This window comes from Ictalurus furcatus, chromosome 14 (genome assembly GCF_023375685.1).
Source record: "Ictalurus furcatus strain D&B chromosome 14, Billie_1.0, whole genome shotgun sequence".
NCBI lineage: Eukaryota > Metazoa > Chordata > Actinopteri > Siluriformes > Ictaluridae > Ictalurus > Ictalurus furcatus.
In genome coordinates this window covers 7,850,719-7,865,902 of record NC_071268.1, presented here as the reverse complement: position 1 = coordinate 7,865,902, position 15,184 = coordinate 7,850,719, and the positions used below count along the sequence as shown (strand labels likewise).

General features: G+C 40.5%; 1 protein-coding gene across 6 annotated transcripts; it reads right to left on the bottom strand.

The window, feature by feature from the left end:
- Nucleotides 1-2,229: 2,229 nt before the first annotated feature.
- Nucleotides 2,230-14,944, bottom strand: dnd1 (DND microRNA-mediated repression inhibitor 1). 6 transcript variants are annotated; one of them, XR_008387773.1, is made up of 4 exons: nt 10,533-10,699; nt 9,262-9,723; nt 2,526-3,584; nt 2,230-2,356 (listed from the first exon to the last, which is right to left on the bottom strand). XR_008387773.1 is itself a non-coding variant. In XM_053642478.1 (4 exons), exons 1-3 carry the CDS (start codon nt 10,561-10,563, stop codon nt 3,022-3,024), a joined length of 1,056 nt encoding a protein of 351 aa, XP_053498453.1. In that variant the 5' UTR covers nt 10,564-10,699; the 3' UTR covers nt 2,240-2,695; nt 3,021. The 6 variants fall into 6 exon arrangements, 4 of the variants coding, with proteins under 4 accessions (XP_053498453.1, XP_053498456.1, XP_053498455.1 ...); XR_008387774.1 differs by having other exon boundaries at nt 2,240-2,695; nt 2,783-3,584; XM_053642478.1 differs by having other exon boundaries at nt 2,240-2,695; nt 3,021-3,584.
- Between the last annotated feature and the right edge of the window lie 240 nt (nt 14,945-15,184).

Sequence of the window (15,184 nt, the reverse complement as noted above, 5' to 3'; positions counted from 1 at the left end):
TCAGGGGAGCACGATTATGGTTGGAGCTAAAGTCTTCAGGAAGGTAGATCTCCAGGAACAGGGTTTAAGACCACTGATCTAGTGTTTAGACAGAGTGTTACAAAAACCATCCAGTGAGCAGTGGAAATGCCTTGCTGGTGACCGAGGAGAGTGGTCAAACTGGTTAGAGCTGATGGGTAGCTCAAATAATCACTCTTTACAACTGTGGTGTGCAGAAAAGCATCCCAGAATGCACAACAGACCTAATATGGAGGTGGATGGACTACAACAGCAGAAGACCACGTCGGGTTCCACTCCTGTCAGCCAAGAACATTGGGCACAGGATCACCCAAACTGGACAGTGGAAGATTGGAAAAAAGGCTTCCCAACAACTTATATTTCTTTGCATGGAAAGGTCTCCGCCACTTTTCTATAACACACTTCTATATCTGCGCCCAAGTGTGCGGCACTTTGCATGTTCTCAGAGTGTTCGCATGCTTCCTCTAGGTTCTCCAGTTTCCTCATGCCTTCCAAAAACATGCCAATACACTGAAATGCCCGATCCAAGCTCTATTCCCACCTCATACCCAGTGTTCCTGGGATAAACTCCAGGCTGAAGTGCACATTAAGGAAGGTCAGACAAATGCTTTCCATGATTGATTTATTATAGGCTGTATCCTAAGGAATTCCAGTGATGTTTTAAGGTGTTCGCTAATATTAGCCGAATTCCGGCGTTCCCTCGTTTCACCCGTAGCCCATCCAGTACCTGTGACATTAACTTCGACCTCTTATCAGTTATTTGTTTCTGGAAAAATGATCCTGTGACTTTGCACCATTCACTTTGCAGCTTTTTTTGATTGTTTCCTCTGAACTGAGGCATCTTCATCCTCCCTGACAAATAGATCAATTTCACACTCTGTGGGATTTTTTTTTCTCTACTCTGCCTTCGCTATTTTCTCCCGATAAATGATTCTTCCGCGGAGAAGAATATATTTGAATAAATATTGCTCAGGGTGATTTTTTTAGGGTCTATATTTAGATAATTATTGGCTTTTAGGAAAATGAACTTTTTTCTTATGCACCAAATGAATGTGCAACCTGATGGTGATTTAGAAATTGTGAACAATACTGTGCACTAATGCCAGTGAAATTCTTTTCTCATGTAAAAGTCCAATTACTCATCTAAGGAAATCTGATCCAAGTTAAAAACTCTTAAATGTACGAAAATATCAAAGTTTAAAGAATAGAAATGCATGATGGTTTTAACAGCTGTCATTTTTAACAGCAAAACTTTAAAGTTTGGGAAGCTCATCTGTTCGAACAGCGTGTACAGAATAGGAGGCGAGAGCTGGCCGGACTAAAGTGCTGTTGCAAAGTACTGCTCTCTTTATATAGAGAACGGTCCCTCTAGGATTGCGATCGTAGAAATGAACTCAAAACGAAGCAAACGCCGCAATATTTTTCCAAACGCTTGCATTTTTTTCCCTTCTTTTTCACCAAGACGCGTCACCCTCTTCGATTCCCGCACGTTGAACACGAGTACAGCTAAAACATCCACAAACATCACTGTGGAAGACAATTTTGTGCAATTGCAATTTCGCCAATTCGAGCAGTTTTCCACAAAAAAACAGCAAAATCAAGCATTTGTGGCTGCAACAATCACAACAAAAAAATACAACAACAACACTGTACCGGACTGAGAGAAGCAAGGTCTAAATCCCATTCGTATTGATACCAGGGTCAGAAAAATGTAAACAAAAGTCTGAAATAAAGAAAGTAATGAGTTGTATAGCAATATTGAAAGTCATATAAAATATATAATAATTATAATATGAATATATATTTATGTATAAATATATAATAATTATAATATATAAATTTTTATGTATAAAATATTAATAAATATTATATATATATTATATATATATATATATATTATATTATATATATATATATATATATATATATATATATAATACATGTAAATAAAACATTTTGTGTGTGTGTGTGTGTGTGTGTGTGTGTGTATTATATATATAAATAATATAATTATCCGAAAACACCACAAATCTGTAAAATGGCTGCAGGATATTCAGTTATTCACCAGAAGTCCAGGATATTCACTTTGCTTGTATTTTCTCATTTGTGAGTCGCTTTGGATAAAAGCGTCTGCTAAATGAATAAATGTAAATGTAATATTAAAAGCAGTAATTAACTTTTTAAATAAAAGACGTGCATACTTTCATATAACTTTTTTTTTTTTTTTTAATAAGTGCAACACACAAAGCAAACCAACACGATCACGCAAATCTCACTCCAAAGTCAGAAAACCAATCAAATCCAAATATTATGGTGCAAGCGAAAGAGGTGAACCAATCTGCAAAGTGCAAAAACACACAAATTATTAATCAGAATAAAATAATTAAAACATTATAAAACATCATATCAAAAGGTAAACCATAACACATCAGGTAATTGAGGTAGACCAAAAAAAAAAATAAAAAATTACAACCATGTAAATCAAACGCAGCTTCAACTCTACATACTTTCTGATCTTCATACTGAACGTGAAACTGGAGGAGAACGATTTTTTTTTTTTTTAAGTTGAACATGTTACTTGATCAAAATCTTTCATCATTTCGTTGTTTCTGTAATAACATAGCCAATCGTTGCTCTGGGATGTCATCAGTGGAAGACGGACCACCTCTGGAAGTTTCTAGACAGGAAAGTTAGCGTAGCTTTGCAATGTGATAGAGATTTTATTTATTTCATTGTTAGTTACTTATTTATGTTTGGATCTTACTTCATTTTTTTTTTTTAATTAGTTTAGACATTGCCAATCCAGGTTCCTGTCATCTAGTTCTCTCTAACGAAACAAGCTTGGAGGTGAAACTGCTCCAATATATCTACAAGCTCCATCTGTGACTGTGACATCTTTGAGATTTGTACTGACAACAACTTAAACACAGGAAAGCTGATCCAGGACCATGTTCTACTTTAGGAAATCACATTCTCACACAAAACAGCATCTGACGTCAAACCTCAGTGATTTCTTTCCTGCCATATGGCATTGAGGAGCTGCTTGGCAGCGGCTCGTTGAACCTCGGCCTTCATGTTGTTGGCGCAGGTGCTAGGCAAGACGTGGACAACGCCGCAGAACGGCATGTCCAACCCTGGCACCATCACCCTATAGGCAAAATACAGGAAGCCGTCAGGGCCCGTGTGGTCGTACCGCATGTTGTAGAGCGGCTCGCCGAGCCCATGCAGCTCACACAGCCATCGCAGCTCATGCACCGAGTCGTGCAGTGGCTCCTCCACGCTCTTGGGCTTCAGGGGTAACATCACATTCGTCACCTGCGGGGTTGGACCCCCTACTGCCTGTGAGAAGACCTGCGGTTGAAGGGGAGAGGGTGGAGTAGGAAGAGGCGGAGGACGCTTGGGATCTCGGCAGAGCTGGAAGCGTGGAGACGTTAAAGAATTCACGCCCATGGATTTCAGAACGGGAGGGGCGAGAGGACTCTCTTCGTCATGCTCCTCGTGTCTGGATTTTCCGTTTCCGGACAGCCATTGGACGGAGATGGACACGCCGTACAGATTCCTGAAGGCTGAGGAAAGGAGAAAAGAATGAGGAATGAGATGACTAGGAAACCTGGTTCTATTTTTAGCTATGATACTGAAGGAAACACTGGAGAGAATTCACTCCTGTAACTTTAAAAGTGGGTCAAGCCTCAGTGGAGTAATGCCTTCAGATTTTTCTGATCCAACCCAGTGCGGTATATAATCATTGTGAACTACAGATAAACAAAATAAACAGTAAGGACGGGCAATATATTGTTCGAACATGGCTGAATTTACACCGAAGTAGCAAGTGGAGCCTACAACTAAGCTCAATCTAAAGGCATGTTACTGTTATCTGCCCGAAAATTGCTTCTCAGATCATGGAGGCACAGACTCCACAAGACCTCTGAAGGTGTGTTGTGGTATCTCGCACCAAGACGTTAAATCCTCTAAGTTGTGAGGTGGGGCCTTCATGGATCGGACTACTGACGCTCGATCCGATTGAGATCTGGGGAATTTGGAGGCCGAGTCAACCCCTTGAACCCTGACCCAGTCGTCTAGTAATCACAATTTGGCCCTCGTCAAAGTCGCTCAGATCCTTACGCTTGCCCATTTTTCCTGCTTCCAACACATTAACTTCAACTGACTGTTCACTTATATCCCACCCCTTAACAGGTGCCACTGTAATAAGATAATCAATGTTATGGCTGATCGGTGTAATCGGAGAAAGCATCGCTGGACACAGTGACAGTGTAATATCATGTAGAGATGATTCAATAGTTATATTGCAAATGCCTACACGCTACATTAATTTTTCTTTCTGTAGTAAAAAAAAAAAAGTCTGTTTACAAATGGTATAAATATTGCACCACAATATTCAGGTCACACATTTTGCAACCTAAACCTTCTTCTTTTATTTAACTTTCATTTCTCTGGGTCGAAGCCGCCCGCTGCTCCATCTCTGTCGGTGGGCCTGATTTTGGTATTATTCCTGTGCACTGGGTGATTAGTACTCTTTAATGCTAATTAACAGTTTATTATTTTTCCTGGGGGGGCGGTGGACAGGCCAAATTGGTAAGAGCAAATAGCTGGAAAGAATTTATGAACTTCCAGTACTAATGTATATTAATACAGTAATATTTATACAACGCTACAATCCAAATCAACCTCAGTAGGAGGAATATTTATATAAAAATATACAAAATGCTCCTATATAGTGAGCACGTACGTGATGTTGACTGATGGCACACACTTCATTAGCCAGTACTCTGCTGATGTTTTCAAACCGTGCATCTTTAAGCCTCGGTATTCAGGCTGCAGCTTCACGTATGCCGTGATAACTCCTCCTACAAAAGTTTCATCTCTGTCTAATCTTTGCTGTAACTGTTACAAACTAGGCTAAAGCCACACATCAAAGTATCGCAAGCAAAACCAATTAAAGTCAATATGAATCTGAATAATTCCTGTCATCCTGTTATACTATTCAGTGATTTATGTTCGGATTTTGATTGCTCTTTGCTAGGCCTTAATTATTTTCCCACCTCTGCTGTGTCATGATGTGGAACAGCAGCTTTCTTGATTTGCATCAGATTAGCATAAATTAGCATTAAGCTCGTCAGTGGAGGATCTGCTCAGCGTGGCGTTTGAGAGACGTGCGCTGCAGGCACCCTACTCTCCACGGCGAGCCAAACCATCAGCCTGATGCAGCCATGAAAACCTCCTGCGTTTCGCACGGTGCTCGCTGACTGCGCCGCACACCAGCCGCTGATGTATATTTGAGTTGTAAACCGACGCGTGACTCAGACCCCAGCTCAAACGGGCTGAAAACTTCCAAGCTTCAAGAATGAGGAATGTGGTCTCTTCTTCGTTAAACTTTGATTGTGAAGTGTTTATATAAATCATGCGTATAAGCTCCTTATCAGACTGCAAGAAGATCAGAAAAATCTGTAAGTTGTGTCGGAAGGGGCGGGGCTAAAAACGGTCCTTGCAAAAGTCTCTCGTTCACTGGTTAGGAGTAAAACCACGGAAAAACGTTTCGCAAACGTGATCTGAAATGACTGAACAGGACGAGCTCGGTAGAAAATAAATAATTAAATCATACCAATGATTAGTTAAAAGGCATTAGCATTCTGTGAACTGGATCCATAATTTACTTTCCATGTTCTTTGCCCCAGATATCCAGAACACTTCACACGACATCGCAGCTCTGTCCTCCGGCACTCACCACCAATCTCACACGTCAGTTTAGCAGCTAGTGCGTCCAAAAAAAAAAATATCTCACTGCATACATCCCATAATACACAGCATATTTGGTTCACTTCCTGTAGTTTGAAACACATCCGTAATCAAACTGCAGGTGGTCTCAAATGGCTTGTTTGATGCATAGCATATGTAAAATTGTGCTGTGTGAATTTTAGTACTGCGTTTATAATGATCAGATTTACAGACTGTTACTTAGATTTCATCTGGAACATCCATCCTCGCAGAAATGAAAATTTTCACAATTACCGCACATTTTCAACAGATTTGAGCCGTGATGCATCACGTGACGTCAACACAACGTGCTCAGTCCACACAAAAAACTCTGCAAGTTGCATCGAAATAAAAAAAATAAAAAAACCCACAGCAAAAATCAAGCATTTTTGGCCTCAACAATTACAACAACAACAACAAAAAACCCCTCTGTAATCCTGTACAGACTGAATTACAGAGCAGAGAAACACAAGAGTCCATTTTCTCATTCGGTCCGTGTATCGGCTTGATGCTAGGCACGAGAAAAAACATCGCTGTCTCGAATATCCTGATTCAAAATACCTGCGAGACGGATTTGCTGTTCATAATGTGTATCGCCGTGTTTCTGTTTAATATTCATTCTGAGCTCTACCTCTTCTTACACACTAGGTGGCAGCACCAGATGTAGTAGCATACAGAGCATGAAGTTGGATGATATGTCAGAATTCACCTACTCTCCGTCCTAAATAGTATCCGAGTTTAGAATGTGTGTCCCAAATCATAGTATGTTGAAATGAGAATCCCAAAAGTACCAGGATGGTCTACTGTTCCTGGTAGATTTTCGAAGTGTGGATCCACGGACGCTTTTTCAGCTAATATTGCCCACAACTCCTTGTGCGAAGGAGGCGGAGCTTAGTGACCATTTGCTTCGCCAAATTCAGTCTGCAAACATGGCTACATGTTTGCTACATGCTCAAAAATATGTACTTTTTCCTTCACAAAAAGAGTACATACCTGTAGTGCATAGTACAAGTAGGCGAATTGGGACACGGCATGAGAGGAGAAACCTAACTGCGTCGAAGCCTGCTTACTTAATAGTCCAAAGTCCATAGATTTGACACGTGTGTCAAATTTGGCGTGCGCTGAAATGCAGGTCACCATGCATCGCCATTCAGCCCGTGTCCTGTCAGCTAAATGTAGCCTAATGTCACTAATAATTATTCACAAGTTCATGCTTTTAGTAAATCTTTCTGTCCTGCCCCCATATCAGGGAATTTAAACTAATGCTTGCATTCAGAGTATAAGGGGTGTGTGTGTGTGTGTGCGTGCGCGCGTGTTTAGGAGTGCACCTACAGAGACTCATTGTCAGACAGTGTTTGATAACTAAAATACCCCCCCCCTCCCTCCCCCCCTCTCTCGGCCAGTATCAACCAGAGGAGGATGTCCTCCAGGAGAGTTTTTTAATTTTATACCACACCGTGGTATCAACTTTGGTATCGAGTATCGTGTACTTTTGGTGTATCGGTACCGACCACTAGATTTTTGGTATCGTGACATCCCTAATCTGTAAATGTTAGAAATTCACGCCAGTGTTTCCATTTTACATAAAGCCTCGTCCTGACAGCGAGCGAGTCTCCGTTAAACATCACCGAACGAGCGCGAGTCCACGCGTCAATCAAACAGTGCGCGATAGAAAAGAAGCGCAATAACTCGGACTAAAACATTCATTCTGATCAAATATGTTGTTTGCTATATTTAGTGATATTTATAAACAAAAGTAATTGTGTTTTTTCATGAGAGCAGTAACCGTAACGGGGTTAGAACATGTCATTGTATATAAATTACATTTAGATTACATTTACGGCATGTGGCAGACGCCCTTATCCAGAGCGACTTGCATTTATCTCATCTTATACAACTGAACAGTTGAGGGTTAAGGGCCTTGCCCAAGGGCCCAACAGTGGTAACTTGGCAGTGCTTGACTCTTGACCTTCTGATCAGTAACCCAGAGCCTTTAACCACTGAGCCACGTACCCATGTAAACAGTATGATACAATCAGTGCGTTTACATGGACAACAATAATCCACTCTTAACCCGATTAAGACAATACTGTGATTAAGAAACTACCATGTAAACAGCAATTTTTAATTAACTTAATCTGATTAAGGTCATACTCGAAGTAAACACAAATCGAATTAAGACATGTGGAGTACTCCTGTTTTAGTCGCATTATGGACGTGCATTACAGACATGTACACACCTTAATCACATTATGAACGTCGTGTGAGAGTTTTCACCGCATTTTGCGACAAGACACGATCACACACGGCAGCGCTCAACATTTTACGGCAAACAAGAGAGTTCGGCTGCGTCCCAAACCGCGTACTTACCTACTATAGGCCTGTAGTGGGGAAAAATACATGTATCTCGGCTACTATATAGACGGTAAGTACACGGTTTGGGACGCAGCCCACGGCTTCAAGCAGTCGTCTATTAGCACGTATAGCATGACAAATAATTAACCGCACTTAAAGCGTTCGTAAAAAAATTTAATAAACACACCCAAAACTGTATACGGTACCATAACGAAGACGAACTCTATGTCGATACGTGAAATTCTGCAGGGACGTCGGACGGCGTGGTGCGGTGACGTAATGACGTGTGCCGTTAATCTAATTATGTTCTATAACATGTAAAACGGGAACATGACAGGAGTATTCTAAAAGCGACTCATGTACACACCTTAATCACAATATTATCTTACTCAGAGTAAGGTCAATAATTAGATTACCGCTGTCCATGTAAACGTAGTCATTTACAGAATAAAGTAATGTTACTGTGTTCAGATGTGTGAATGTGTGTTACTGCAGAACATTCAACCTCTTACCATTTAACACTTAGTTTGTGCTTTTCTTTTTGTTTTTTTTTAGCATTTTTAAATATAGTAATTTAACTTCCGCTTTAAAGCTTGTGGACAATCAGTTGTTTTTTTGGTTTTCAAAATATAATGTTAATATTTTAAAAAATCCTTTGTACAAATGTATAGCATAGCCCACATAGATCCATTTAATACCTTTTTTCATAGCCTTCAATTTGCACAATGTTTGAAGGACAACACTGCGCAGAATCTGAAATAACGGAAAAACAATCGATTATCAAAACAATTGTTAGTTGCAGCCCTACATGAAAATTTTTTAATGACAGATAATTTAGTGTGCTGTACAGGCAAAGCTGAAACAAAGATAACACATGGGGAAACCATCAATAAGCGAATTTGCTTTAAAGTGACATTTCAGTGAGCAAGGACGTTTCATTTGGTAAATGCAGTTATCCTTGATTGCTTCCATCCTTGTTTCCTTTCCTCACTTCCTCTGAAAGAGGAACTATGAAGTGAGGAAAGAAAGCACGGAGTCGCAGTTGAAGAAACGAAAAGCAACCGAGGCATCGATTAGAAGAGAATTAGGATGCCTCCCTGTTCTATCCCAGCATACCTTGCACCAACACCTTCTTGGCCATGGAGGCAGCATAATGGGAGGAGTAGTACACGAGCGCACTGACGTCCTTCTCCTTAGGCCCGGCGGTCCTTATGTTGACGCCCTCCACTCCGTCAGCGATTTGCCGCAGCGCCGTCAGCAGCTCGTTGCGCTCAATGGTGGGAGGCAGATAGCTGAGACACAGCTGCCTCTTCTCCGTGCTCCTCCTGACAGTGAGCCTGACACCACTCTGGAGCGGGTACAGGTTTAGAGCCCGGATGGCGGCGGCTGCGCTAGCCGTGTCTCCGTATTTGGCGTAGGCGAAGCCTCGGTTCTGCCCGCTGAAGTTCATCATGAGGCGGAACTCGTAGAGCGGCGCTACGCTCTGGAACAGCGGGATCAACCGGTCCTCGAACACATCCCGCGGGATCTGACTTATGAAGACCTCGCAGCCTGGACCTGGTGTTGGACCGGTCCAACCTGGAAGATAAGGAAGAAGAGAGGAGTAATAGAAAAAAAGGAGTTAGACAAGAGAAATAGAGGGAAGTCATGAGAAAAGTAACAATGAGGAACGGGTAAAAGTAGGTGATAGACAAAATCCGTCGTCAGGGTAACTGTGGATCCAGCGTGAGGCAGGAATACGCACAGGATTCACAGGGCCCCATGCGCACACACACACATTCACACGCTCTTTCACACCTAGGAGCAATTTAAAGTGTCGTTCACCTATGGTGCGTTTTTGGGAGGAGGGGGCAATAATCGGGAAAACCCGAAGAAAACCCACAAGGACACGCGAAAGACAATACCCCAAGCTCAGGATCGAACCAGGAGCTGTGAGGAAGCAGTGCTAACCTCTTCACCCAGCATGGAATCATATTGCCAGTGACATTACGGTTTTTCACGGTCGCTCACACACTGCTGTTGCACCTGGATAAACGGTTCTCAATAGCCAAAGCTCACCCATAAGTTTTCTGGGGTTTTTTTTGTTATACTTGCAAACATTAAAAAAGTACAGCGTAAATAAATACACAAGTAACAAATTCAGTGCATTTCAATGCAATATTTATCTAGCTGATATGTAACCGTGATAACCAGCACACACACACGCGCACGCACATCGAACGAAAGCTGCGTTCGCAAGTCATCTGTGCAGTGTGAAAAACAGATTACAGATTAAGAAAATGTGTTCGCGCAATCGAGACAATGAGACGGTTTCCGGAAATGTGTGCAAGCAATTGAGAAAAACGGTAACGTGACAGGATTATTCATTATTTTCACAACAAGCTCACTGTTAAGCAGCATGATGAATATCCAAAGCATTCAAGTAAACACATAAGGTTGCTTCAAGCTTTATCTTAAATTAGATTAACAAAAGACTTTTAGAAGGGAATCTCCGGTCATTAATCAAAGACCAACTTTAAAAGAGGTGATAATACTTAGCTCTTAATGCAACTCAACATACAACTAGTCCAGAGTTTGTTTCTATGGTAACAGCCGTTGACTCAATGACTACGTTTACATGAACAGTAATAATCTAATTATTGACCTTATTCTGAATAAGACAATATTCTGATTAAGGTGCTTACATGAGTCACTTTTAGAATATTCCTTTCATGTTCCCGTTTTACATGTTATAGAACATAGAATTTCACGTATCATCACACAGTTGGTCTTCGTTATGGGACCGTATACAGTTTTGGGTGTTTCATTCTTAATTTTACGAAAGCTTCAAGTGCAGTTAATTATTCGTCATGGTGTATGTGCTAATAGACAACTGCTTGAAGCCGTGGGCTGCATCCCAAACCGCGTACTTGCCTACTATATAGTAGCTGATATACATGTATTTATCCTACTATATAGTAGGTAAGTACGCGGTTTCTCTCATTTGCCATTAAACGGTTGATCACTGCCGTGTGTGTACGTGTCCTGTGACAGAATGCAGTGAAAACTCCCACACGACGTTAAGAGTGTGATTAAGGTGTTTACACGTCTGTAATACATGTCGATAATGCGACTAAAACAGGAATACTCCACAATAGGGATGTCAGGAGAACCGATACTTCGGTACCAAATCGGTACCAACATTCTTAAAACGTGACGGTGGTTGTTTTTCAGCACTAGCGTTGGAACCGTTTCTAATGGAGGTACCGAGGTTGCGATTCTTCCGGACCTGATGGGGGCAGCAAATAGGCGCAAGTGTTTTAGTCGGTCCACAACTGGTGAAGAAGAAGAGGAACGCCTACAAGCACATGGGAAAAACTACAGAAGATTAGCTTAGCTTAACAAGTTTAGCTCCGCCCCGACTCGTTGAGAGGAAAAGAGAGGAAAGCTAGTATCAGTTTCCGGTGTGCAACCGATGCTATCGTTCATTTCAAACAAAGCGAGGAAACACCTGGAATTTGGCGAAGCACCTGAAAGACGGTCATATATTATATTTGTTTGAGGCAGCTGGCATTGTTGCCGTGAACCCAGCTAACGTTATGCTCCATGTAATGTTTGCGATAGCCAGTTATTTGTTAACGACGCTAACGCATTGCAGTGTTATAAACTATCTCCGAATGGGCCACCATGCATCGCCATACAGCCCGTGTCCTGTCAGCTAAATGTAGCCTAATGTCACTAATAATTATTCACATGTTCATGCTTTTAATAAATCTTTCTGTCCTGCCCCCATATCAGGGAATTTAAACTAATGCTTGCATTCAGAGTATGGGGGGGGGGGGGGGTGTGTGTGTGTGTGCGTGCGTGCGTGTTTAGGAGTGCACCTACAGGGACTCATTGTCAGACAGTGTTTGATAACTAAAATACCCCCCTTTTCTCTCTCTCGGCCAGTATCAGCCAGAGGAGGATGTCCTCTAGGAGAGATTTTAATTTAATTTTTTTATTTTATTTTTATACCTCACCGTGATATCAACTTTGGTATGGAGTATCGTGTACTTTTGGTGGTATCGGTACCGACTACTAGATTTTTGGTATCGTCACATCCCTAATCCACATGTCTTAATTCGATTTGTGTTTACTTCGAGTATGACCTTAATCGGATTAAGGTAATTAAAAATTGCCATTTACATGGTAGTTTCTTAATCAGAGTATCATCTTAATCGGGTTAATATCGGATTATCGTTGTCCATGTAAACGTACTGAGTGATTCAAAAGCATAGGAGTAAGTCCTAGAAGTAAGTGAAAGACTGCTCTCCAGTTATCGGAATTGTTGCAGTTATTGCTGCTAAAAGGTGGCACAACCAGATTTTAAGTTTAAGGGGCAATTAGCTTTGCACATGTTAACTTTTTTTTTTTTTGGCTTCAATAAAAATAAATAACTATTGTTTACTCAAGTTTCCTCTATGTTGTATTTTGTTTGAAGATCTAAAACTATTTATTATGAGATGCAAAAAAAAAAAAAACCAGAAGAAATCAGGATGAGGCAAATACTTATATGTGTGTGTATAATATATATATATATATATATACACACACACACACACACGCAAGTTTGAAAATCAACATTTTTAAAGCTGCCCTGAATGTGACGGAAGTTTAGAAGTAGGTTCACAATTCCAGGATTGATAAGCACAAATTTAAGTCAATTTAAAGAAAAAAAGGGGGCGGGGCATGTAAAGTGAAACAGGAGTTGCACTAAAGCCTGGACTACTATAAAAGACTTATACAATCCTGTTAAAAATGCTAGACATCAGATATAAAGACAGATTTTACTGTTTGTGTGGTAGTCCTTCTGTGATCAAACCATCCAGATTTAGATACAAATCTAAACTTGGTGTTTTTCTGCTTTACTTCTCAAACCACACTGTTTATTATAGTATCCTCACTCCTCTAGCACACTGACTTTAACCTCATTATGGGGCTTCTGAGGAGTTTAGAAGTACCAATAAGCTTTGTTAATCAGCTAATGAGTTGAATCAGTTGTGTTAATCAGGAAGAAGCAGCTCTTGTGCAGTGAAGAAGAACTGCAGAACACTGATTTGGAGAAAATGGACTTCTCTTCTCAATTAGCTGGGTTAATTGATCAGCCAATGGGAGTGCGTGTTAATAAACGGCTAATTATTTGCAGCTATGAAGGAGCTGAGTGGAATGTTAGACATGGTTAAGGTACTTCATTCACTCACTAGAGTAATGGCATTTTCTATTTAATGGAAGAGGGGTGCGACTTTTTAAAAAGGGTTGCCCAATACCCCAACGCGCATTAGTTTCTGGTCTCACACATACCCGGAGGAGGAGCACCATATCTGCGCTGCCCGTTCACCTGCGTTAACATGGTGTTGGTTTCCCGAAGCCACTTCTCCAGAGACTTATGTCTCTGTGGATTCAACACCTGCAAACATAAATCAAACCAGAACCCTTTCATTTTCACCTAAAGTTACAATCCCACACACCCATTAGCACTGTGCATTAATTAATACACCCTTACAAACCAAGGGCGCATGCTCAACGCGCGCGTAATGATTTTTGGAGCAATAAAAATGAATAATAATAATAATAATAATAATAACAAAAAAAGTCATAAAAACGACAGATTTATCCTTGCTCGAGATATTTAGAATTAAAAGCCTTCGAGTACAACCTTTCTGTAATGTTTCCACAACATCAATACTGCATTTCAGAAATAAACAAACAAACAAACACTCCAAATTTATGATGCATCCAATGACAGCCGGGTGTAAACAAACTTCTTTCTGCAATTACCTTGAACATAACTGGTTCCATTTTTCCAACAGACAAGACAAGTTGCAGCAAGACTAACGTTTGGTAAAATGATTTAAAAAAAAAAAAAAAATTCTCTCTCTCTTTAGCTCCATGCGACCCCCCTCCCAAAAAAAAAAAAAAAAAAAAACCCAGGTGGAAGATGGGCGTGGCTTACAAGAGAGCTCAAATTTCTCACTCAAATGAGAAGCGGCCTGTGTCACCAATCCAGGATTTATTGGTTAGTCAGGTAACTTTTAGCTATATTGAATCTGATCCTTTTACCTGGGGTACATCACTCTGGTAAGGTTTTGGGTTGTCATTTTGACCCTGAAGACAAAATAATGTGTTAAAAGAAATCATCATTAATTACAACTACAGTACATCAGTGTTTAATCTACTCTGTATCACCTGACTCACGAGCCTTTTACAATGAATATCTTAAAAAACAAAAATCTTAAATTGACTTCAAAATATAAGTATAATCCAAATATGAAAAAAGTATTTGCCCCGTTCTGATTTCTTCTGTTTTTGTGTATATCTCTCACTAAATTGTTTCAGAAATTAACACAAAAATTAAGATAAACCGACGGAAACCTGAGTAAAATGAAAGTGCAGTTTTTAAATTAGGAGGTTATTTATTGAAGCAAAAAAAAAGTTATCCAATACTGACTATTTTCCACCGTAGTTACTAATTCCCCAGATGGGAATTCACCAAGCATGGTGGTGGAAGTGTGATGGTGTGGGGATGCTTTGCTCATTCAGGGCCTGGGAAACTTGCAATAATTGACGGAAACATGAATTCTGAGAATGTCCGGTTTTCAGTTCGTAAATTGAAACTCCGGCGCAACTGGATTATGCAGCAAGACAATAATCCAAAGAATAGGAGTAAATCCACCTCTGAATGGCCTTTAAAAAAACAAAATTCAAGTTTTGTAGTGGCCTAGTCAAAGTCCTGACTTGAACCCAATTGAGATGCTGTGGCAGGACGTTAAACGGGCAGTTCATGCTCAAATCCCTCCAGTGTGGCTGAACTAAAGCAATTCTGCAAAGAAGAGTGGGCCAAAATTCTATCACTGTGCTGTGAAACACTGATCTCCAGTTATCAGAAGTGTTTGGTTGCAGTTACTGCTGGCACAACCAGATTTTATGTTTAAGGGGGCAATTAGTTTTTCACAAGGGTGATAGGTGTTGGATTACTTTTTTTTTCTTCTTCTTCAATAAAATAAATAAACTAAATTCA